The sequence below is a fragment of the Cervus canadensis genome, chromosome 22 (assembly GCF_019320065.1).
Source record: "Cervus canadensis isolate Bull #8, Minnesota chromosome 22, ASM1932006v1, whole genome shotgun sequence".
NCBI classification, from domain to species: domain Eukaryota; kingdom Metazoa; phylum Chordata; class Mammalia; order Artiodactyla; family Cervidae; genus Cervus; species Cervus canadensis.
In genome coordinates, this window is record NC_057407.1 from 54,427,945 (window position 1) to 54,454,671 (window position 26,727).

At 41.1% G+C, this 26,727-nt stretch overlaps 1 protein-coding gene and 1 non-coding gene across 15 annotated transcripts in view; both read right to left on the reverse strand.

Annotated features, from left to right (window-relative positions):
- Positions 1-26,727, reverse strand: part of RBMS3 (RNA binding motif single stranded interacting protein 3) — a 1,027,957-nt gene that overhangs the window by 112,575 nt on the left and 888,655 nt on the right. For 11 of the 14 annotated variants that reach the window (XM_043442422.1, XM_043442432.1, XM_043442427.1 and 8 more), the window contains 3 exons: positions 24,715-24,761; positions 8,745-8,841; positions 6,472-6,522 (listed from right to left, as the gene is read on the reverse strand). In XM_043442422.1, coding sequence (XP_043298357.1) covers positions 6,472-6,522; positions 8,745-8,841; positions 24,715-24,761 — 195 coding nt within the window. The remainder of the gene's footprint in view (positions 1-6,471; positions 6,523-8,744; positions 8,842-24,714; positions 24,762-26,727) is intronic. The other 3 variants (XM_043442434.1, XM_043442436.1, XM_043442435.1) reach the window with 1 other exon arrangement.
- Positions 17,266-17,337, reverse strand: TRNAF-AAA. The gene has a single exon. It is a non-coding gene; the product is annotated as a tRNA-Phe (tRNA).

Genomic DNA, 26,727 nt, shown 5'->3' on the forward strand with positions numbered 1-26,727 from the left:
CTCATTAGTTGCCTATTTTATACATAGTATCAGTAGTGTATATACGTCAATCCCAATCTTCTAGTTCATCCCCTCCCCCCGCCCTGTGGTAGCTATAAGCTTGTTCTCTACACCTGTGACTCTATTTGTGCTTTGCCAATAAGTTCATCTGTACCGTTGTCCTAGATTCCACATATAAGCGATATTATATGGTGTTTATTTTTCCCTTTCTAACTTACTTCACTCACTGTGAGTCTCTAGATCTACCCGTTGCTGCAAATGGCATTATTTCTTTTTTCAATATTGAAAATATTCCATTGTATATGTGTCCCACATATATACATTCCATTGTATATATGTCCCACATACACATATATACAATGGCTGAGTGATATTCCATTACATGTATGTACCACATCTTTATCCATCCCTCTGTTGGTGCACATTTAGGTTGCTTCCATGTCCTGTAATTGTAAATAGCACTGCAATGAATATTGGGGTGCATGCATCCTTTCAAATTATGGTTTTCTCCAGATATATGCCCAGGAGTGAGATTGCTGGGCCGTATGGAGACTTTGGGGCTTCCCTGATAGCTCAGCTGGTAAAGAATCTGCCTGCAATGCAGGAGACCTGGGTTCGATCCCTGGGTCGGGAAGATCCCCTGGAGAAGGGAAATGCTACCCACTCCAGTATTCTGGCCTGAACAGTGCATGGGGTCACAAAGAGTCAGACACAACTGAGGGACTTTCACTTTTTGGGGGGCTTCCCTGGTAGCTCAATTGGTAAAGAATCCTCCTGCAATGCAGGAAACCCCTGTTTGATTCCTGGGTAGGGAAGATCCGCTGAAGAAGGGAGAAGGCTACCCACTCCAGTATTCTTGGGCTTGCCTTGTGGCTCAGCAGGTGAAAAATCCATCTGCAGTGTGGGAGACCTGGGTTCGATCCCTGGGTTGGGATGATCCCCTGGAAAAGGGAACCCACTCCAGTGTTCTGGCCTGGAGAATTCCATGGACTGTATAGTCCATGGGGTCCCAAAGAGTCAGACATGACTGAGTGACTTTTACTTGGATCTTCCCTGTAGCTCAGAAGGTAAAGAATCTGCCTTCAATGCAGCAGACCCGGGTTCTATCCCTGAGTTGGGAAGATCTCCTGGATTAGGGAATGGCAATCCACTCCAGCATTCTTGCCTGGAGAATCCCACGGACAGAGGAGCCTGGCAGACCACAGTCCGTGGTGTGCACAGAGTCGGACACGACCGAGTGACTAACACTACTTCACGGAGACTCTACTTTTAGTTTTTTAAGGGACCTCCATACTGTTCTCCATGGTGGCTGTGCAGGCACTTTTGAATCATGAGCTGTGAATTTCATTGTTTGAATGTTCATTGCCCCTAAGTTCATTTTAGATTTTTTTTTAAGTTGCCCTAGAATTTTGAAGTTACATTTAACAATGGCAAGACCAGCACTGCTTGCTACAGTACTCAGGGTATCAAAGAGACTTTGCGTTCAAGAGTCTGTACTTACTTTACCCCAGAAATCTACTTACAGGGAGCTGACACCCATATGAAGATGTTCCTTTTAAATTTATTTTCAAATATTTTTTAATCCTCTTCTGGTAGAAATGGTGTACATGGGCTAAAGTTCCTGCTTTGTGTTTGCTAGTTATTTTAAAAAATTTGGCCAGTAGATCCACCAGGTACAGTCCCTCCATAGCAAACACATTTTGTCTTTGTTTGGTACTTTGACAATGAAACTCAGAAGGTTAGAATTTTTGCTCAGCTCAGCAGTTGGAATAAAAAGATAGTATCTGAAAACACTGCTTTCTGAACAGAATTCTAATGATTTCAATGTCCTTTCCAAACTTGATGATGTGCTTTTAGGGGAAATGTGTCTGCAAGTTTGGAGGATACAGCCCTTAAAATTAAGCCTTACCTAATCACCAGATACCAATGAAATATTCTTGGAGCTTTCTTGAACTTTTTATTGTTGTTGTTCTACAGGGAAAGTTTATATTGACACGTTAGCTGTAAATGTAAGGTTTATTCATCAGAAGTGTTATAATTTAGCCAGGTATAGCGACAAATCCCACAGTGGTTCCCTAAAAGCATCTTGCACTTCTTAGAATCCTGTAGTTACAGAGTATAGTATTAGCACAGTCACTCAGTCACGTCCAACTCTCTGTGACCCCATGGACGGTAGCCCTCCAGCTTCCCTGTCCATGGGTTCTCCAGGCAAGAATACTGGAGTGGGTATCCCTTGCTTCTCCAGGAGATCTTCTGAATCCAGGGATTGAACCTGGGTCTCCTGTACTGCAAGGTGGATTCGTTGACTGTCTGAGCAATCAGGGAAACCCAGTAATTAGATATCCTGTTTGTAATTAGGTAAAAATGAAAACGGACCTTTATCCTTGAGGATAAATAATGCTAAGCACATGGAGGACAGAAGATTTATGATTCACACAGGCCTAAATAAAATTTAAGAGAACTGAACTCTGCTGCTTCTTGGGAGCTATCATCTTTTCTCTCTGTCAGCACAGATTTAACAAAATACCCCATGTATCCCAACATGGGGATTTCAATTGTGCATTCACAGAAGATTCCAGTGTGACAAGCTGCCAAACAAAGTAGATATCTAGTTCAATCCATCACCTATTAAAATCCTGCCAGTGTCAGAGCGAAATTTCAGAGTTTAGGAAAGAAACCCTGCACTGGCAATCAGCAACACGTACCTGACGGCATTGGCAATGTCAGCAAAGAGTGTGTTCCTGATTCAGTCTCGCAGTGTTATCTTTCAGTGAACGAGAAATAAAGTGCAAGTAAAAATGCTCTCACTGCCATCAGCAGGATTTGGCCCGATCAAGTCCCAGAGTCCAACACACAGACAGAGAATGGTTTCCTTGCAGAAACATCAGTATGAGAGATAGGATCCAGGCAAGGAAACTTTTAGCTCCTTTTCCTTAAAAGTGAAAAGCTTCTCAGAGTCTTTCTTCTAAAGTTACGAAAAGGTACACTGCATACGACTCAGAAATTTCAGTCTCTGAAGAAGAAAGCCTAAGCCAGCTGTAGCTTTACACTCAGGATTTCTGTCGGTCTCTCATTCCTTCTGTCCATCAATTCACGTCTCCCTTACAGATCATTACCCGTCCCAGGTAGGAAAAGACCAGAGGCACCATGCTCTGTGCTAAGACTTGACCGAAGCGCTGGCTTCAGATACAAGCCTGGCTGAGACCGTGGGGCCGTCGAGTCAAGCCTACGCAGAACCTGCAGGACGCTTGCTACAGTGTAGGAGTCCGTGAGCTTCATCACGAGGTGGGGAGCATGTCTCTACCCTATGTACAGAGACCTTATCTGTGAGAGTTTCTCAAAACTGTGGAGGAAAAACCATGAGAAAGGAGAAAAGTTGTAAACAAATTATTACGGGCAACCTACGGGAGATGTGTAGCTATTCACACCTTGAATTTATTTGTAAACTAGGTTCCAGTGACTGCCACACAAGAGGTAACCCAGTAGGCCTTTAATTTTTATTTTCATTACTTGTATTTATTTTTATTATAGGTGTTGAAAGATTCAGCAAGTAAATCAGAGAAGCACCAATCTAAGCGATTCATCTTATTTATAGCCACAGAAGCTACCTTCACCAAACTCATTATTAGTAAAGTGTGCAAAATGAGCAGGATAAATGTGGTAGACATGGCTGATTATTGCTTTTTCTCGAGTTCTTCCTGTACCAACACTCATTTTACACAATTGGCCTAAGCTAACGCAGGATTTGCGGTCATCTACTCATATAACTGAGTAATGATAACAGTAATTTATTGAGTGTTTGACATTTGTCGGGTGCTATTTTAAGAGCTTTAAAGCATTACTTCATTTAATCAACTGAAAGCATAATAATTTAGTTGTGATTTTGTCCATATTACAGATGAGAAAATTAACCGCCCAAAGTCCTATGTCAGAAAGGACTTCCTCTCCCAAAGAGCCTAACCAAGAATCCACACTATTAATCACCAACTCATTCACTCCTTCTCTTCACATCCAGGTGGTTTTATTTCTTTGCCCCAGATCCTCACCTACATATTTTTATGTTTTAGTATTACAGAGCAATTAACATTACAGAGCAATTAAACAACCCCATTCTGGTGATAAAAGCAAGATCAGTTGCATCAAGGTTCTTCATATAATAAAACAACCAACAAAGCTTATGAGGAAACAACTGGTAGTGCAAGTAATGTGTTTCCAAAGTGCTGCTTAGCCAATGTTCCCAAGTTAAAAACAACAAAGTGGCCCAGCCACTCCTGTTCCCAGGAAATCTGTCCCAGGCACAAGTGTTACGTCTTAAACCAGGGTCCCTAACCTCCAGGATCTAATGCCTGATGATCTGAAACGGAATTGATGTAACAGTAACAGAAATAAAGTGCACAATAAATGGAATGCACTTGAATCATCCTGAAACCACCCCCTGCCCCACTGGTTCGTGGAAGGATTATCTTCCACAAAACCAGCCCCTGGTGCCAAAAGGTTGGGGACTGCTGTCTCAAACAGGGGGACCTAAGCTCAAACATCATGCAGAGACTAGTCAGGGGAAGGGACATTAGGGAGCAATAGCCATGGCAAGAAGATCTCATAGGGACAAATGAACACACACACACACACACACAACTATTGCTAGGGGGAAAGATACTAGAAATAATACATCCCAAAATGGTTGAAGCTGGAAGCTGGGATAGGGAGGAGGAGGTGCTCATGAAACACTTTGCTAGGGTCCTGAATGGCAGTTGAAATGAAACACAAAATCTTCCCTTCTCCTCACAGCTTCCCAAGTATTCTGGAGTCACACACTTCTGGTATCTGAAAAAAAATTCGGATGTTGCCAGATGTGCATTCCTTTAGGTCTCAATGAGATGATGCTTGACCTCAGCATGATGACCAAGCCAGCCTCCACACTCTCTAAATACATGCACATTATTTCCTTAGAAGGTAGTTGCTTCCTTCTAGAAAGTCTCTTCAGAACTTGGCAAGGCTTCTTCCCTCTTCCTGTGTTGGCCCAGTCTGTGCTGTATGCTGGTCTGGCGGCATCTATTGGATTCTACCTGATGACCTGGACAGAAAAGAACAGCCTGGATTCCTTGCCTGTCGGTCTGATTTCCACAACACAGACCAGATGAACTCACGAAGCCTCCAAAGTAGGCAAATAAGAGTAAACAGGGAGATTTGCAAAACAGGGTCTAAAGATCTGCTGTCATAAGCTACATATACTTTATTTTTAAAATACAAAGCAAACTATCAAAACACTAGGAGCAATGTGGAATGCTCCTTTTTATAAAAAACTGGACAAACCTCAATTATGAAAGCCAGGTGCTGTGATCCTTTGAGTCCAGGAAATGGATGTCTGTGTATGTAACTCCCTGTTTTTGATATGCAGGACTTTATTTATATTTATCTTTGAAAAGAGTTAAAATGTAGCATTGCTTCTTCTTTGTACAACTGATACATTCACTAATAAGGATTGATGACCATAATAAGGTATAACATGCCATACTTTAAACATTGTTTTCATATATTTTCTTGGCTTTGATCCTCCCCTAAGCCATGTTAAGTACAGTGACAGAAGAGGAAACAAAGTTAACGATTTGAACAGACCCAGCAGAGTACACCAGAGACCCTGTCACACAACTTCCCACTGGGGACCTTTCCCCATCTCCAAACTCTCATGAGTGTATCGTTCTAGAAATCTTCCTGTCCTGTTCTTTTCAAGAGATAGAAAACATGCAAGAACTTGACAAAGATACACGGAATCACTAGCCTTCAGCCTGTATTCTAATGGAACATATAATATTTTTCCTTTGGGACTAATGTCATATTGTACCACAAAATGGAAAAAGCTAGCGAGTAGAACATAGTTTGAATATTTGGGGAAGACATGTTCCACTAAAGAAGAGAATGAGCCTGGTTAGTTAACATAAAAGTCATCTACTGACCTTACTATCTACTATCTAGCCAGACCTATTCGTAGATGAATACCTTCCTATTTCAAATATGTTGCTTTGAGTCAACACTGAGCCATGATTCGCAAAACCATTCCCAAAGCACCCAAAGAAAAGAAAGCGTAACAGAAGGAGAAGGACGACAGAAAGGCTTCTTCCCACAGTGGGTTTAACTGTCCAGAGCACACGGCACTGCACGCTGACTCTCCCTCTTCATCACAAACGGTAGACAGCAACGTGAGAGGTTGACTGCTATTTCCTCCAATCAAGTTGATTCTCTCCCTCCTTCCCTCTCTCTTCCTCTCTCAGCTCTCTTTCTATCACTGTCACTATCTCTGTCTATTGTACACGCTTTTGTAGAATTTCAGGAACAGCTTTCTATCTGGAAAATAGGGCTGCCAGAAAGAGGCATGGAATTGAACAAAAGCTTTACCCCAGAGCTTCTCCACGTTACACAAGCTTGCACTCAGATAATAGAAACATCGAGCCTCAGGTGACTGAGAACACTTACTGTTGGTTGCATAACGTATGGCGGATGAGGCATCCATGAAGTACTCTGGACCTATGCATCAAACAGCATTTATTAGCACAAAGCAATCACAGAGAGAACTCGGTTCTTGCGTTCAGTGGAGTCACACTAGGTCATAAGAAAGTGGAGTCCATCTGACTTACAGCAAATCAGTGCTCAAAACTAAGGATAGAAAGGAAACTCTTGGACCTGATTCATTTGGTCCCTGAAACATGGTAGAATGAAAGCAAATTCCTACTTCACTGCAGCTGGCGGTAATGGCCACATGGGCCAGGCTACACCATGGGCACATTTGGAGGCTGGTATTGGAGACAAAAGTCTTAGGAGGCTTCAGGGATCTGCTGTTTGGAGGTCAACATCCTGGAAGACCCAGGTGAAAAAAGAAGGAAGCATTACTTAGCATGACTGCTAAAACTTCCTCTTTTTCTGTCATTGGTTCTAACCTCAAATTCTCAAGTGATCCCATCTTGGAAACAAATCCAAGTGGTAAAAGTTGGGGAATGAATTAGAGGGATTAACCAGAAATTTGGGGGAATGCTTTGGGTTAAACCCAAGTTAAGTAAGTCTGTGATTTTTCTCTCTTGTAGTAATTGGTATGGTTACTAAAAATGAGTGTAGGAGCCAGGAAAATGTTCTGAATGTTCCCCATCAGCCAAATGAGAAAGTCAGCTTCTAAGAGCTGATTGTGACATAGATAGCCCTGAAGATTTTGTTTTCAGTAGACTCACATGAGACTGCCGATGAACTTTAGATTTAAAAAAAAAAAAGTGGTGAAAAGCAAGAATCAACAACGTAGGAAATTGCTCTAATTCCTTTTTGAGAAAAGAGAGCTGGTGTTAAATTCCATTTATGGGCCCTCCCAAGTGAAATGACAGCTCTGTGGAGATTTTATTCATGACACCAAAGTGCTCTACAATGGAGCTCAGTGGGTGGTCTTGGCTGAAACAGAGGCCAAGATTTGAAAAAAATGGGTAAAAAACCAAAAAGCACACATTACAACCAGGCAGGCCTGTAGGAAGAAAAAAACTGAACAGCATCTGCACTTAGCCTCATGGGTCGCAAGGAAAGGCATTTAAGAAATCAGCCATCCAGAGACCCTCCAATGCAATTCACACAAAAGTCTATTCCACTCACCCACCGCCATGTATCAAGAACCTAAGTGCAGACACAGAATGAAAATGATCTGCTTCGGAGTGAGGGGGATCTGTTAAGGAAAAATGTGCATAGTCTCAAGCGTGATGCTCTGACAGTGGGGACCTCCTGACATGACATACATAGGTAGTGAATGAAGAACGTGAAACTTCACTGAATTCATAGCAATCAGCAACATCACAACCCCCACCCCAAACCCCCACGCCCACCCCACCATATGCGTGATAAAAGAAAACACACTCATGCACACACTCTCGCTCTCTATCTCCAAGGCTGTAATCAAAGCCACTCGACACTCCAGACCGCATTCATAGGCAATTTGGTTTCTCCTTAGAATTAGAAGAACTGTCTAAAGAACTACATGAGGTAAAGAGAAGGAGGGAGAAATATTTGTGATAACTCAAAGGAATAAGATAAAGAGCCCTGCTTGAGGGGAAGGATGGCTATTTCTTTCCACCTGTGCACTTAACGTTAACTGGCGACAACATCTGGTTTAGGACACACACTGAGTCTCAGATTTTCTTGTGTTTCAACATGTGGAACCCCTGAGGTCTCTTCTGGCCTCTTTGGAAGTGAGGATGAAGTAAGAGGAGGAAGTAGGAACTACTTTTACCCCTTTGATAATTTTCCCTATTTCTTGGAGCCAGTGATTTAGCAGCCATCCATGTAGCTTTCCATGGATACACAGAACAACTGTGACAAAATGAGATGACAATGATCCAGTATCCTAAAGGGAGTGCAAGGAGTTGCCAGAAATGTGTTCTCAGAAAAGATACACTAGGGAACTGTGACAACCAAAACAACAGACAACACACAAAGTCACCTCTCAGTGGTCAGAAAGCTGTACTAATGCTGGCTGAAAAGTAGCAAAATCATGAAAACTCAGCAGGCAGAATGGAAGCACAGTGGATTTTTATAATTCAGTGAAACAGATGCAAACAAGCTCTTGACAGTGTAGGCTCAATGGATAGTTTGAATATTATGACATTAAGATGTGACTAAAGGGAAGACAACTTAAAAACTCTACGGTGTCCCTTTTGACTTGAGATAGTCTACTCCTGGCAAGAAAGGCCTCTCGGGACCTGCAGGTAAATCGGACATACCTGATATGTGGAGACAGGGGAAGCAGCAATGAATGGCGTGATGGATGTCTGTGGAATCATGCGGTTGGTTGCAATACTGTACGGTGAAGAATAAAATCTGCGAACAGAAAAAAAAAGAAGATTCATAGATTTGTGACGCTAACGCACGCCTGGCTGCTAACCAAAAGCTACCACGCGTGTCTGAAGAAGATTGACTTCCACCCTCATGTCACCCAGTCACTGTTAACAGGAGTGGACAAGAGACTGATGGTCTTTGATTCCACTAAGAAATAAACTGTTCTAAACAAAATGACAACTTGGAGTCCTCTTATAGAATTGGCCATGCAGAAATCTCTTAGGCCAGGTGAGTGTAATAGTATGTTTAATCAACAGGGGAGAAAAGCTGTGGGTCTTGCTTTTGTTTGTTTGCTTTTAAGGCAACACTATGATAAAGCTCCTTGAAAGAAAGGTGAATTAGTAGCACCAAGCTTTACGAAAGTGGCTGGTGTTATACAGACATAATTGCATTTATTTCTTCATTCAAGAAAGAGGATCAGCTTCTAGAGAGTTCCGGATAATTTATGCTAGGCATGAGTCCATGCCTTTAGGCAAAAACTAACATAAGTACTTTCTCCATGAAAAGAAAAGTACAATTTGTGGACAATTTGGGTCAAGGTGAGGATAGGAATCTTTTCTGAATTTAGTCAAGGTACTGATGGAGGCTCTGGACCTATGTGATATTCTCCTGTAGACTCTAAAAAGCACTGAGTTTATAGTCCTCCAGGGTCCTGCAGTGACCAGGTATAGAAAAACACTGGGCAAGACCATGTGTGATTGAGTGCTCTGTTGCTCAGTCGTGTCCAGCTCTTTACAAAGCTATGGACTGTAGCCCAGTCCATGGACAGCCTCCTCTGTTGATGTAATTTCCCAGGCAAGAATACTGGAGTGGGTTGCCATTTCCTCCTCTGGGGGATCGTCCCCATCCAGGGACTGAACCCATGTCTCCTGCATTGGCAGGCAGGTTCTTTACCATTGTGCCACCTGGGAAGCCCCTGGGCCAGAGCAGAGCTCCACAGATCAGAGGAGGGATGATTCTTCTGGATATCTATTAAAGGATAGATTGAATAGAGATCTAGGACTTCCGTGGTGGCTCAGACTGCCTGCAATGCAGGAGACCTGAGTTCGATCCTTGGGTCAGGAAGATCCCCTGGAGAAGGGAATGGTTACCCACTGCAGTATTCTTGCCTTGAGAGCTTCACGGAGAAAGGAGCCTGGTGGGCTGCATCCATGAGGTCACAAACAGTTGGACACCACTGAGTGACTAATATATTCACTACTTTCAAAGGGTTTTGAAAACACTGACACTCCATCTCAACTCAGACTATACCTTGGAGCCCACAAGTTACCTAATGCTCAGATTCTTCAGAAGAATTTTAAATCATGTTTCCTTCTTCATATCTCACTGGTAAGGGAAAGTCTAGAGTGATTAACCACTGAACATGCACACAAAACCAGGTTGCCAGTGATGGACTATTTCCCCATTATGAAGATAGATTAGAAAAATGCCTATTAGGGATCATCGAATCATTGTTTCATTTTGCCATACTCTTCAGTTCAGTTCAGTTCTGTCACTCATCTGTGTCTGACTCTTTGTGACCCCGTGGACTGCAGCATGCCAGGCCTCCCTGTCCATCACCAACTCCTGGAGCTTACCCAAACCCATGTCCAGTGAGTCGGTGATGCCATCTAACCATCTCATCCTCTATCGTCCCCTTCTCCTCCTGCCCTCAATCTTTCCTAGCATCAGGGTCTTTTCAAAGGAGTCAGTTCTTCCCATAAGATGGCCAAAGTATTGGAGTTTCAGCTTCAACATCAGTCCTTCCAATGAAAACCCAGGACTGATCTTTAGGATGGACTGGTTGGATCTCCTTGCAGTCCAAGGGACTCTCAAGAATCTTCTCCAACACCACAATTCAAAAGCATCAATTCTTCGGCGCTCAGCTTTCTTTACAGTTCAACTCTCACATCCATACATGACTACTGGAAAAAACCATAGCTTTGACTAGACAGACCTTTGTTGGCAAAGTAATGTCTCTGCTTTTAAATATGCTGTCTAGGTTGGTCATCACTTTCCTTCCAAGGAGTAAGCATCTTTTAATTTCATGGCTTCACTCACCATCTGCAGTGATTTTAGAGCCCCCCAAAATAAAGTCAGCCACTGTTTCCACTGTTTCCCCATCTATTTCCCATGAAGTGATGGGACTGGATGCCATGATCTTAGTTTTCTGAATGTTGAGCTTTAAGCCAACTTTTTCACTCTCCTCTTTCACTTTCATCAAGAGGTTCTTTAGTTCTTCTTCACTTTCTGCCATAAGGGTGATGTCATCTGCATATCTGAGGTTGTTGATATTTCTCTCAGCAATCTTGATTCCAGCTTGTGCTTCTTCCAGCCCAGCGTTTCTCATGATGTACTCTGCATACAAGTTAAATAAGCAGGGTGACAATATACAGCCTTGACGGACTCCTTTTCCTATTTGGAACCAGTCTGTTGTTCCATGTCCAGTTCTAAATGTTGCTTCCTGACCTGCATACAGATTTCTCAAGAGGCAGGTCAGGTGGTCTGGTATTTCCATCTCTTACAGTTTGTTGTGATCCACACAGTGAAAAGTCAATAAAGCAGAAATAGATGTTTTTCTGGAACTCTCTTGCTTTTTCGATGATCCAGCAGATGTTGGCAATTTGATCTCTGGTTCCTCTGCCTTTTCTAAATCCAGCTTGGACATCTGGAAGTTCACAGTTCACGTATTGCTGAAGCGGGGCTTGGAGAATTTTGAGCATTACTTTACTAGTGTGTGAGATCAGTGCAATTGTGTGGTGGTTTGAGCATTCTTTGGCATTGCTTTTCTTCAGGACTGGAATGAAAACTGACCTTTTCCAGTCCTGTGGCCACTGCTGAATTTTCCAAATTTGCTGGCATAATGAGTACAGCACTTTCACAGCATCATCTTTCAGGATTTGAAATAGCTCAACTGGAATTTCATCACCTCCACTAGCTTTGTTCGTAGTGATGCTTCCTAAGGCCCACTTTACTTTACATTCCAGGATGTCTGGATCTAGGTGAGTGATCACATCATTGTGATTATCTGGGTCGTGAAGATCTTTTTTGTTTAGTTCTTCTGTGTATTCTTGACACCTCTTCTTAATATCTTCTGGCTTCTGTTAGGTCTATACCATTTCTTTCCTTTACTGAGCCCATCTTTTCATGAAATGTTCCCTTGACATCTCAAAATCAATTCAATTACTACTTTTAGTTTTTCTTTTTTAAAATAGTTTATGACTGAGGTTGGAATTTTGGAGACAGAAGCTTCTTCATCTCTCCGAGGTCACCGATATTTTGAATAGAGAATCTCATGAGTCACCTTTCTAAAGAAGCATTCCCCGACAACCTCACTGAGTACAGGGGGGCTAGATTTCAAAGTTCCCAGGGATCCAAGAGTAAATTCTTTAAGCTTAGATTCTATACAAGTATCCAAGCAAGCATTATAGAACTAGAGTCTTAAATTGATCTAGGTTTCAACAAGGATTATAAGGTTGGGGTCTTTTGGTTAAAAAAATGTAGTTGAAAAAGTTACGCCATTACCCATTGCATTGTCCTTACTATCCACACCTACATCTACCACATCTCTAAATCTGCAGTTGTGTAGTTTAGGAAAAATGAATATTGACTATGTAATGTACCTATTAGAATGATCAATTAAAAAAAAAAGGCAATCAGAGCTGTCAAGGATTTAGAGAAGGTGTAATTCTCTTTCATTGTTGGTACAAATATAGAATGGTACTGCCCTTTTAGAAAACAGCTTGGCAGTTTCATATAAAGCTAAAATACATAGTGTATAACTGAAAAATCCCACTGATACATAGCAACTAAAGATAAACGAAAACTTGAGTTCACACTAAAACCTTGATGCAATTATTTACAGCAGCTTTGATACTTGCCAAAAACTGGAAACAAGCCAAATATTCTTCAACTGAACTGCTAAACAGTGTATGGTCCATCTATACACTGGGAGGCTACTTAACAATGAAGAGGAAAGAAACACTGGTATATTTAACACAGTGAATCTTAAATGAATTATGCTAAATGAGAGATCTTAGACTCAAAAGACTTTATATTTTATATCTATTGTATAACAGTATGGAACATGAAAAACTATACAGACCAGAAAGAAATAAAGGATGCTGAAGGCTGGGGTTAAGGGAGGAGGCTGACCACGGACACACAGGGGGAGCTCTGGGAAGTGATGTAACTGTCCTGTTTCTTCACTTCTTGGCCGCTCCACTACTGTGTACTTTTCAGACCGCGTAGAATTGTACCCTATTAAGAGTGTATATATAAATTACTTTTAACAAATCCAACTTTCAAAAAGACAATTACTATGGAAGAAAACATCTATTCTTCCACTTAAAAAGAACTGTATTGAATGATTTACTGTGTGTACCAAAAATGGGTAAGACATTCATTTGAGTTTCTCTCTTTAACCACTTAACTTGAATCTCCTTTGCACGTTAACCAGCCTAAAGCCAGCCAATGGCTTTCCACTGCAGTGAGAACAAAATCTGAATTCCTGGTATCGACTACTGCTGGCACAGTAAGGCTACTGTCCATCTATCTCCCTTCCTTGAGCCAACTAGGATCCAACCAATACAACGACCTTCCGTCACAGGAGCCTATTATTCTCAGTCTCATCTTGGGTCTCTGACCTTACCATCCTCTCTACCTGGAATGCTTATTTCCCCAAATCTCCCCATAACAACCTCTTTTTCATTATTGGTTTCACTCAACTCTCCCTTCTTCTGAGAGGTCTATAGCTAAAGTAGCCACCACCATCTCTGACCCAATTGTTCTCTATTCCTTTCCTTGATTTTATTTTTTTTCCCCCATTGGCATTATCACTGTTTGAACTAGCCTTTAAAAAATGTCTTTATATATATGCTATAGGCTGACTGTGTGTGTCCCTTAAAAATCCATATGTTGAAGTCCTAACTCCCAGAGTGGCTGTATGTGGAGATGGGGCCTCTAAAGAAGAAAGTAACATTAAGTGAGCTCATGAGGGTGGGGCCCTAATCTTACAGGGTTAATGTCCTTATAAGAAGGGACACTCCAGAGACTTCCCTTTCTCTCCATATGCACACACAGGGGAAAGGCCATGTGAGGACATAGTGAGAAAACAGCCTTGTAAAGCCAGGAAAACAGTCCTCACCCCAGACTTAATCACCTAGATCTTGATCATGAACTTCTAGCCTCCAGAACTGAGAGGAAATATATTTCAGTTGTTTAAACCCACATGATCAATGGCTTTTTTTTTTTAACAGCAGTTGAGCTGACTAATGGAATGCATTTATTGGTTGTTTCTCCCTCTAGAATGTTGGCTTCAAGACAGTTGAGGACACCTGCACTTTGTTGCCTAGGACAGAGCCTTGGGGCATAATAAATACAGGCGTACCTCATTTTATTGTGCTTTGCTTTGGTGTACTTCAAAGATACTCTGATTTTTACAAAGTGAAGGTTTGTGGTAACTGTGCATTGTGAGACAATGATTAGTGTTTTGAGCAATAAGATATTTTTAATTGAGGTATATACATTGTTTTTGTAGACATAATGTTTTGTAAACTAACAGTCTACAGCCTAGTCTAAACATAACTTTTATATGCACTTTTAAAATTGTGTGACTCATTTTATTGAGATATTTGCTTTGTTGCAGTGGTCTGGACCTGAACTCACAGTATCTCCAAGGTATAGCTATGCTTAATACCTGAAGGCTGACTGAATGAATAAATGAGTGCAAAACAGCTAAGGGAGATAAGCAGTGATCACAGTAGAGGATGGCCAATGTCAAATGTGTGGAGACACAGAAGACGCCATCTGTTCAGATAGGAAGCTGGGAAGTGAGAACTGAGAAAGCTGGCTTACATCACAAATCACCTATCTGTACATCTCAATGAAAGCTTAAACTAATGCCCATTTTCTAGGCATGTAGAGGAACTGATAATCAGAGAAAACAGAACTTATCTACAAAAAATCATGGTTTACATCTAGGGGGAAAAAAAAAACACACACACACAAAAAACCCCTTTAGGTTTTATCTTAGATCTGACTTATGAAGCAGTGAACAGAAAGATTTATGTGGGGCTCATAATGACCACTCTACTAACAGCCCTTTTCTCCTTGTAGGTTTAACTTCTTTTAGAAACCTAGTCTCAGCCTTGCATACCAACAGCATAAATCATGCTTCACATTTTAGAGTGGCTGGTTTATTTTGCAAAATGTACCAAGTAGCATATTAACAATGAAAACAATAAGGACTGGATGGACAGACAGCATTTACAGGGAACTTTACAGGGAAAAAAGAGAGCAGAAACAGAAAAACAGCCAAGTAAATGGATACCAACAAAGACAACCCTTAGGGGAAATTTTCATGCATTTTTGTTCTATTTCCTCTAATCCTATCCATCCAACAAGAATGATATTTCATACTCCCCAGCAAGTTCCAATGCTCTCTGCCACTCAAACCAGAGAGTTATTTAGAACAGAAAATGGACTGGAAAGATCAGACTCGGCACACTATCTTGATCCCCTAATTCCGGTATTCTGAAATAAGCTCTCCCCAAGTCCAAACATAAACCAGATGAATTTATAGGAAAGCTTTGCTTAAACCATGACAAGAGGCTGTTATTGCATCTGAGGCTTAGAGTCGCCATGTCTAAAGAAAATGCACCGAGCCGGCCTCCAAAGAGAGAGCTGCAGAACGAGTTTCCCAGTCCCGTCACTTGTTCTCAATCCCTGCCATGTATTCTTCATGGTTTAAAAACACTCTCACACAGCCACCACATTTTAAAAGGAGAAGTAAGAAAGAACATCCAAATAAAAACCTCAAGCAGAGGTGTCCTATTTTGGGGAACAGGAAAGGTGAAATTGACAGCACTTTAATCTTTGGCTATAATAAGAAAGCTAAGGTCATTTGAAACATGTGACTATATTTTTATATCTGGTTAGAAACCTGTATGCAGGTCAGGAAGCAACAGTTAGAACTGGACATGGAACAACAGACTGGGAGTACATCAAGGCTGTATATTGTCACCCTGCTTATTTAACTTGTATGCAGAGTACATCATGAGAAACGCTGGGCTGGAAGAAGCACAAGCTGGAATCAAGATTGCTGGGAGAAATATCAATAACCTCAGATATGCAGATGACACCATCCTCATGGCAGAAAGTGAAGAGGAACTAAAAAGCCTCTTGATGAAAGTGAAGGAGGATAGTGAAAAAGTTGGCTTAAAGCTCAACATTCAGAAAACTAAGATCATGGCATCCAGTCCCATCACTTCATGGGAAATAGATGGGGAAACAGTGGAAACAGTGTCAGACTTTATTTTGGGGGGCTCCAAAATCACTGCAGATGGTGACTGAAGCCATGAAATTAAAAGACACTTACTCCTTGGAAGAAAAGTTATGACCAACCTAGACAGCATATTTAAAAGCAGAGACATTACTTTGCCAACAAAGGTCCATCTAGTCAAGGCTATGGTTTTTCCAGTGGTCATGTATGGATGTGAGAGTTGGACTGTGAAGAAAGCTGAGTGCCGAAAAACTGACGCTTTTGAACTGTGATGTTGGAGAAGGCTCTTGAGAGACCCTTGGACTATAAGGAGATCCAACCAGTCCATCCTAAAGGAGATCAGTCCTGGGTGTTCATTGGAAGGACTGATGCTGAAGCTGAAACTCCAATACTTTGGCCACCTCATGTGAAGAGTTCACTCACTGGAAAAGACCCCTGATGCTGGGAGGGATTGGGGGCAGGAGGAGAAGGGGATGACAGAGGATGAGATGGCTGGATGGCATCACCGACTTGATGGACATGGGTTTGGGTAGACTCTGGGAGTTGGTGATGGACAGGGAGGCCTGGAGTGCTGCGATTCATGGGGTCTCAAAGAGCTGGACACGACTGAGTGACTGAACTGAACTTAACTGAATATATGCATTATGGGCTTCCCATGTGGCTCAGTCATAAATTATCTGCCTGCCAACGCAGGAGATACAGGAGATGTAGGTTCGATCCCTAGGTTGGGAATATCCCCTGGAGGAAAAAATGGCAACCCACTACAATATTCTTCCCTGGAAAAATCCCATGGAGAGAGGAGTCTGGAGGGCGACAGTCCATGGGGTCACAAAGAGTCAGACATGGCTGAGCACACACATGATGCATAGATGCATCATGCCTTGCAAATGCTATCACAGAAAACTAGGAATGAATTTTTAACTAACTGTTTTTTTCTAGAAAGTGTTTACTAAGATATTTATTTGACAAAATGCACACAGTAAATTCATAGGTGTGATGAGTGTTTCTTTTCTACACTGTCCTAAACATAAATAGGCATTTTCCTCCCAGGACCTAGAGATATCTTGGGTTGTCCCAACTGGTCAGGGGGCTGCTACTGGCATCGAGTTCGTAGAGGTCTGGGATGTTTCCTTCTCCAGGGGATCTTCCCAACCCAGGGATTGAACCTGGGTCTCCTGAATTTTAGGCAGACGCTTTACCATCTGAGCTACCAGGGAAGCCCAAACACAGGACAGTTCCCACCAAAAAATGATATGATGCAAAATGACTCTCATGTAAAGGTTGAGAAACTTTCCTTGGGAATGTTGACTAGTTACTCTGGAGAGGTTTCACGTGAAAAAATTCCAAATGTCAAAGGGACTGTGAGGTTTAATTAAGCATGATCTATCTGTAGAACTCTGAGCTGGCCTCTGAAAAAATTCATATTTTTAAGGAACACAAAGGGTTATTTGGTTTTCTGGCTTTTAGAGCAAGTGGGCTCCAGAAGTCCAGAGAATGGAAGTCTAGGTCAGTAACAGGACATTATTTTACCTGCAGAAGAGCCATCTCCAGGGAATTTGGCAGTCAGTAGTAATATGGTGAAATCTTATTTCACTGACAATAAAAATAACATGGATGTATCAATAACCCCACGGTAGGATTTTTTTTCTAACTCTAAAAAATCACACACAATCCTATATGCACACTGAAATAAACAGTGCTGCCTTGACATTCATGTCCATGGGCAATTGTGTTGGAGTCAGAACCATGAATCCTCGGGGCAACCCTATAGCACACGATTAATAAGTTATGGTCATCTTTATTGTAATGCCACGTATCTTTCACATCGCATTCCTTTCCTAGTGTAATAAGATCTGGTTCCTGTATCATTTAATATCAAATGCCATATAAAACAGCTGGCAAACCAAAGCCATAGAAAACATTTTTCCCCCACATCTCTCCCAAGAATACATTTTATTCAAATCAAACAATCCAAAAGGCATTTACACAGCAGACCTTAGTGAAAAGGGCACAGGAAAAGATGAGATTTTGACTGGGGAAGGAATTATTTCCCACCTCTTATGCTCATATTTGAAAGTGATGGGATTTCATATTGGACTGTTAAAAAAGCAATAGGCCAGTAGTGATAACACATTATAGAGTTATGCCACATAGCTCTGAAAGAAGAAGGAGCATTTTTATTCTCCTAAGTTGACCTACAGTAAAAATGTACCAAGTGGTTTCCTTTTCCATTGCAACCCAGAAACTTCTTCACTGTAACCTTCAAAGCCTTAGATACAAGTGACATTGAACTGATTTTTTTAAAGTGATCATTTTAGATTCAAGCAGATGACACAACTGACATGTTCTGCCACCTACACTCAAACTGCTCAGAGACACCATGGTCCACATTTACATTTACAAATGTTTGTTCTTCATCAGAGAAAAATCAAGCTAAATTTGGGAGTACTTATTTCAGTTTTATGTTGCTGTATTTATATTGAGGTTACGGAATTTAGAACACTTAACAGTTTACACAACTGAACTACCAGATACCCCAGACACATGTCTGAATTTGATACTCAGAAACCCACATGACCGAGTGCAGTTATAGGATGCTCCAGGATTACAAAATATGTTCTTTTATTAAAAAAAATTGAAGTCTACTTGATTTACAATGTTGCATTGATTTCTAATGTATAGCATAGTGACTCAGTTATACACACACACACACACATTGTTTTCAAGACTCTTTTCCATTATGGCTTATCACAGGATATAGCTCCCCGTGCTATATAGTAGAACTTGTTGTTTTTCCCTTCTATATATAATACTTTGCATCTGCCAACCCCAAGCCCCCAGTCTGTCCCTCCCCCAATTTCCCTCCCCCTTGGCAACCACATAGCATTTCCATATGATCCAGCAATCCCACTCCTGGACATATATCTGGAAACAACTAGCACTCAAAAAGATAAAACATGTTCTTTAGATGTGACACATCGCCAAGAGGACAAGTTCATGTCACTGCTCCATCGAGAGGCCTTCCAGATCTCTTCCTAGAATGTAACGGCTTTTACTCTGCAGTCCTAGGACATTTATTTTAACTTTTTTTGTGAAAAGAATAGAAAAATATAAACAGTGAAAAATAAGTCTCCCTATCACCCTGCTTCTCAGTACTCTGCTGGCCCTCCCCAGAGAACTACCACTACCATGTCTTATGTCTTCCTTCAGAAGTATTTACACATCTGAAAGGTAAGACATACATAAAATTCAAAGCACTCTGCTTCTTTCACAATACTACTGACATTATATCTAGAATTTGTGTGCATACCCATTGGACAGGATGGGGACTTTTTTTCAAATCTGCCTCACCAACATGATTTTAAACAGTGCAACAGATACATAGGATAGATATAGATAGATAAACGGTGCAATAGATACAAAAGAAAAGAAGTTTGTTCAACTGAGTCATCCTTAAGCCGTCTTTAACAATATTAACTGGCTTGGAGTTGGTTGCAACTGTATCTTTGGATATGTTTTTTCTACATCAAATGGGATCAGTTTCTTCTCTACAGCAATAAATATTTAGGCCTCTGTTAGCTTACTACTCTCATTCTAAGTTAGGTTTGACTACTGGATCGAAAGGGCTTCCACGGTGGCACTAGTGGTAAAGAAATTGCCTGCCAAAGCAGGAGACATAAGAGATGCAGGTTCGATCCCCACGGGTCAGGGAGATCTTCTAGAGGAGGGCATGGCAACTCACTTCTGCATTCTTGCCTAGAGAATCCCACAGAGAGAGGAACCTGGTGGGCTACAAACAGTCCATGGGGTCACAAAGAGTTGGACATGACTGAAGTGACTTAGCACGCACGCAGGGACTGGACTGAATACATGGGTATAATTATGGAATAAGTACTTTACTCTGGACATTCATATTTGATTCCTTCATATGCTGAATTTTCTAAATCAGTTTCCACATCTTTAAGAGGTATATGCTGACAATAAGTCAAGAAACAGAATATTGAGGAACCATATGTGGTTATTTTGACATCTTAACATCCATAGAAATGATTATTTATCTGTTGCCATATAAGGCAATTAAAACCCAAAAGACCAAAACATTTAAAAAACTCATGTATATGAAGAAATACCAAGTGAATAAGGTTAGTTAGCTACAATTTTGCTGTTCCTTCCATTTCATGATATGAAATTTCTACCTTGTTGGTAATCTAATGCTTCAAAAATTCCACTGTTAACCCAGGACATGAACAAGTCATGTGCAATTTGGCCCCTTTGGATGAAACTGGAGGTTGCATTTAAAGATAATCAGATTAGGGTGTTACATGGCAACAGAGTGGCTTGATACCAGGAAAGGGAATGGGTTACCTAATGCCACTTTGCTGGAATCAAGCAGATGTCATCAGTAACATTTTCTATGTCTGATTGGGCATTCACAGTACTAAGTTAAACAGCCTGTAAAGAAAAATAAGACATGGGACCTGCCTTCAGATTTAATAGTCCATCACAGAAATAAATATGATGTCAATAGCTATGTGATAAAAAGACTGTCACTGTATCATGTGTTAACTCGTTTCAACTGTGTACAACTCTTTGCGACCCTGTGGACTGTAGCCCACCAGGCTCTTCTGTCCATGGGATCCTCCTGGCAAGAATATTGGAGTGGATTGCCATGCCCTCCTCCAGGAGATCTTTTCAACCTAGGGTTCTAACCCGTGTCTCATTATTTCTCCTGCATTGGCAGGCAGGTTCTAGTGCCTGCTTACCTCTAGTGCTACTTGGGAAGCCCTTACTGTATCATAGTCACATGAAATGCAGTGTAACAATTGTGTCAGTATTGACAATGATCACATTGTGCCACAGGGGGTCCTTTAATCCTTTAAAATGTCTTATGAAAAGTTATTCTTACTGTCATCTCCACTTCACAGAGGGGGAAACTAAAGCACAGACAACTTGCCTACATGTGGAAAATGTCAGAATTTGAATGCACGTCTGGGCAGGCTGGTTCTGGAGTCTGTACTTCTAACCACTGCTTACACTGTTTCTCTTATGACTAATTGTGTAATTAGCTCTGCCTGGTATGATTTAATGGTGTTCTTTAAATGAGAGAAATAAAGAAAGAAGGAAAGGGTGAAATATCACCATTCTCTGCAGGCAGAGAAAACTCCATGAGCAACAAGACACATGGGTTAACATAACATGAGATGCTCTGAGAATCAAAAAATGTCCAATTCAGTTGCAGGAACCAAATCATGAAATTCTTCTGATGCCACTCTGGAAAGTTTGAGTTTTGTTCTGCATTTAATAAAGTCCACGTAATACTTTAATCCAGGCAGGTAGATTATTATTTATTACTTCTCGCTTTAAAAAAATACTCAGAAGGCCATGTGAAAATGGTTTGGTGTTCAGTTATATCAGAGGCAGATAAAAGCTTAGTACAGTTAGGGAATGGTGATTGAATGAACTCGACCAGTGGCAGGGAGACAGCTGGTTTGAAGATGTAGTTCAAAGAGAGATAGAAGAAGTCTTAATGACCAATTTTATCATTAGGAATGTTGTAGGAGAGAAGGCCCAGAGAACTGGAATTATGACATAAATGGCTTTAGAGTGAACTTTGTAAAAACGTTAGGGAGTAACTTGATGCTTTTCATTTCTTCAGTTTTATTATGAAGGACCAATGAAGATGAAGCCCTCATCTGGGGTCAGGACCCCTCAGGAGTGCAATGAGACACACAGGTGATGGTTCCCTGCATCTAGTTATAAACTTCAAGTATGAACTCGGGAGTCTTCAGTTCCCAAAAGCAGGAGGAGTGGATGAGAAACAGTGTGAGAAAGGGCTAAATCCTGAGAAAGATTAGCAAAAGTGGGCAGAAGAAGAGGAACCCACAGACACCAGGTGAGCAGTGCAAGGGGAGGCAAGGAGGATCAGCAAAGATAAGTGTGTGTTTGTGTAAGTCGCTCAGTCATGTCTGACTCTTTGCAGCCCTATGCCCGTACCTCTGTTCTTACGAGTCTCCAGGCAAGAACACTGGAGTGCATTGCCACGCCCTCCTCCAGGGGATCTTCCTGACCCAGGGATCGAACCCGTGTCTCCTGCGGCTCCTGTACTGCAGGTAGATTCTTTACCACTGAGCCACTGGGGAAGCCCAATTAGAGACAACACAGGAAGACAATGTGTAAAGAATACTAAAACTGTTTACCAGCAAAGAAAAAGCTAAAATAGTATGGTCACTACAGGTTATGGGCAGAAAAAGATTGTTTTGGTTTTTTGACTGCACCACACGGCATGTGGGATCTTTGTTCCCTGACCAGGGATTGAACCTGTACCCCCTGCATTGGAAGCATGGAGTCTTATCCACTGAACCACCAGGGAAGTTCAGAAAAGGACTGTTTTGCTTCTACCCTCTTTGTAGGTGGGAGAGACTTGACTTTTACAGGCTGAAAGGAATATTCAGTGGACAAGGCAACCTTGAAGACAGGGACTGCTGGATGATACAAAGTTTTTTATCAGATGAGAGTGCATACAATCAAGAAGATGGTATTCTGAGCATCTTAACTGCAATTTGCTTCCTGAGGGAAATGTTCATTGTTGTTAAAGTCTACGTGGGCAGTGGGACAGGATGAACCACTTTTGCAACTGTTGAAATAGTTCAAAGAATACAATGTTCTACTGTTACATAAAGTACACAGAGACAGACATCACAGAGAGGATGATGGAAGGTGGACGTATATACCTGCGGTTGACCTCTGTACAGTGTAGATGGAGACCTGGGAGGGAGACACAGTCCCTGGGGACCAGGGAGTCCTCATGGCCCCTAACAGGGCACCACCAAAGTTCAGACTGCAGCACTTAGATTACAGGTTGAAACCCCAATTTTTTCTCTTCAGGTTGGTCATGAGTCACAATGAAAGTCTGGACAGTTAGGTCTTTGGGGAAAGATTCAGATTTTAAATTGTGCATTGGAAAGATGACTGACTAAAGCAAAGTACTCTCTCGTTCCAGCCCAGGCCTAGGACACTGGGGCATCTCTAATAATTGACCTAGAACCTTGGGCAAGAAGATCTTTATAATAAGCAGATGTGTGGATATATAGTACAGACAGGTAGATGGATTCATATATTTATACACACATATAGACATATGCAAACACAAACACTTGATGAATTTAGTTAATGAACATGTGTATTAATTCAATTATTTCTATTTTCCAGTGTGCATATACATTTCTAATTGTAATTACAAGCATTTTTACATATATTAGACTCCAAGAACATGTACTATTAAATTACAAGTATAAATTACGTGGTACATAGTATGTGTTCAACAAATGTCATTCCCTTATAATATCCACTTGTCTTCTGTCACTCTCTGAGCATATAATGCCATAGTCTGTGTCTTTTGAATAAACTATGTTATCTTCTCAGCTATAGAGTATGACTCTAGAGGGCTTTATTCTCTGTATCTTTACTTCTTGTCTTTACTTTCTGACCATCATGTTTAGAGTGCCTTGTTGGAAATACGAGAAGGCTTACTGGAGAAATGGAGAGATATCATTACTTTTTGCCCCTAGAGAAGTTTTAATCAACATGAGACAAAGGAATAGATCTCTACCCTAGACTATCATTTACTGTGTTGACTCTTTCATGGAAGGTCGACCATGAGTTTCTCGAGCCCTTGTTTTACAAAGATGTACTGCTTTTTTAAAGCCTACAGTGCATAGTACTGTGCTTGGAAGACTTATTGGATGTTCACTGAGTGAATGAATAAATGGCCCATTAAGCTGACCAAGTATAAAATGGAGTTACATTCCTTCTATCCTCTAAGTTGGTCTTAAATGAGACCTTCATTCTAATTCTTTAGAGACTGAAAGACAGAAAACTGAAAGCCCTGGAGAAATCTAAGATAAAAGACTCTGAAAATAAGAATAATAATTATTCTTCAGTTTGTTGGTTCATTGCAGGATGGCCAAGGTAAAGGAAAGGAATTGGAAAGTAAGAAGAAAGTTTCAACCAAAGAATATTCAGAATGACAGACTTTTAAAGATGCTGGATTATGTAGCTTAAGTTTGATTTTTTTCAGAGGAAAAGTTTAGGCTATATTAATTGTTTTAAGTAAGAGTCTGAAAACTTCCAGATGCTTATTAAAATGGAGTATGAAAGTACAATCACCGTGTTACTAACTTGATTCCATGTGTTACCCTTCCTCTGCGAGCCAGAGGCAAGCATAGAAGCTTTATTAACGTTGAAATGAGCCTGGGCACAGGCCACGATTATTGAAACCTAGCAGGATCGATGCTCTAACCCTAGAGAAACACAGACACTTCTCCCAGACCAGTCTGTACTCCTCGCTTCACACCGCTCTTTCTCAGGTGAAAGAGGGGGAGAAAGATGGAATATGGACAGAAGCTTTGTAAGCATGGGTGACGCCGCTGAAATCAGAGTCACTCAAAGGAGGAAAAGAAATGCACTGATGAGAAAGGTCTGATTTACATTTTTGTTTAGAACAAAAAGAAAGATTTGAACATTTTTCTCCAGTACTGATTTCAGAGTTCAGAGATACCTTAGCAATTAAAACATAGAAAAAGTGATCTACTTACCCATTCTGTATGGCAGCTGTGGGGTCATAGGTCAGGGCCATGCCAGCCTGTATAATGGGGGAAGAAGGGAGAAAATGGGCCTTAATGTTTTTATGGTAATGTCGAAAGCATTCAGTACACACACAGACTTTTTATCTTTACATTCTACAATTTAAGCTTACTTATTCCTATATATTTCTCCCCCCTTACTGCCAAAACTAGCATTTTTACTACCTGAACACCAGAATCCACCATTGAGTTAGGGAATTTATATTATATATCCAGACAAACCAAAGAACAATGCATTTTGGATGGTCTTCATTTCTACTTCATATGCCATGCACTGTCTAATCTGGTAGCCTTTTAATTTCTCATTCTTTTTAAGAACACCCATTGTATATCTCTCAGCATGGAAAAAAAAAAAAAGGTAATAATGAATCCTGGGGTAAGAGTTAAAATAAATGCTACTTAAAATGCATTTGACCTTTTAGAAGAAAGTGTTAAGAAATATTTATTTTAAAATAGACTGCACGCCTCAGGGTACGCAGGCAATGAATCACAGGGTGCTGTCCAGCACCTTGCTGGAACCTGAGGAAGGGAAGGTCATTTGCATGTGATGGAAACTCTTGGCCTTGTGGCTAACAAGGAGGTAGTTTTGTTTTGTTTCCAAGGTAACACCGCCACTGAAAAATGACATTTCTGTAACTGACAGTCATTACAGAAAGGAATATAAATTTGATGATAGCTGACTGACATCTACATTTCCCCTTCATGCACACCATCACATCTCATCAAGACAAGTGAAGTAAAAGTTGCTCAGTCATGTCTGACTCTTTGCGACCCCAAGGACTATACAGTCCATGGAATTCTCCAGGCCAGAATCCTGGAGTGGGTAGCCTTTTCCTTCTCCACAAGGACTATATGAATAGGCAGAAGAAATATTTTCTCCATTTGATGGATGCAGACATGGAAGCCTGGAGGGGTCAAGTGACTTGTTCAAGGTCACAGGTTTGGAGGCAGAATCAGATTGCAACCCAAATCTTCTGCTGGGCGTGCCTGTCCATAGCCCCACTGTGACACAGACTGGGATTCTGCATGAGCCCCATGGATCATCTCTCTGTGGCCATGTGGATGCACCACTCTTTGTCTTCCGGGACTGTCAGCCTAGTTATTGCTTGTGGGCAGAGACAGATAGGATGAAACGGAAGGCTGACTAGGCTATCTAGGCTGGACATTTTTTTCCCCTTTTCTGAAACTTAAAAGTAAGTTAATCCAACATCGAGCACCTGGCTTGATGAAAGTGAAAAGTGAAAGTCGCTCAGTCGTGTCTGACTCTTTGCGACCCCATGGACTATACAGTCCTACAGACTGTAGACTATACCTACAGAATTCTCTAGGGCACAGTACTGGAGTGGGTAGCTGTTCACTTCTCTAGAGAATCTTCCCAACCCAGGAATTAAACCAGGGTCTCCTGCATTGCAGGCGGATTCTTCAGCTGAGCTAACAGGGAAGCTGGCTTGATAATGCACTACTGTTATATAAGATGTAACCATTGGGTGAGATGAGTGTTGGGTAAACAGGACCTCCTGTTCATTTCTTTCACAATTTCCTGTGAATATGTAATTGTTTCAAAGTAATAAGTAAGAAAAAAATAAACTAGCTTTGAAGACTTTTGTAAAGGGCTAGGAAAACCATTAAAACTTAAAAGAAAAAAGAGCTTTTGTGTTTGAGTTTCTTTTCCAGTGTGGTTGAAGGTGGTTTTCCTAATTCAGCTCATTGAATTCCTAAGATTTAACACATACCCAAAATGAAAATTCTCAGACTTTCTAAGATGGAGCCTGAAGTCCAGGATGGCCTGCTACATTGAGCTTAGATGCATTGTCTTCCCTGGATAATACTTTAAAACTTATTGTTAAGATTGGTATGTGGAACAAAAATGTAGGACCATCTATAAATGGAATTGGCATAGAGGAAGCATACATAATTGAAATGAAGTTTGCAAACAAAGCTGAGACAGAGATGTACTGGGAACAC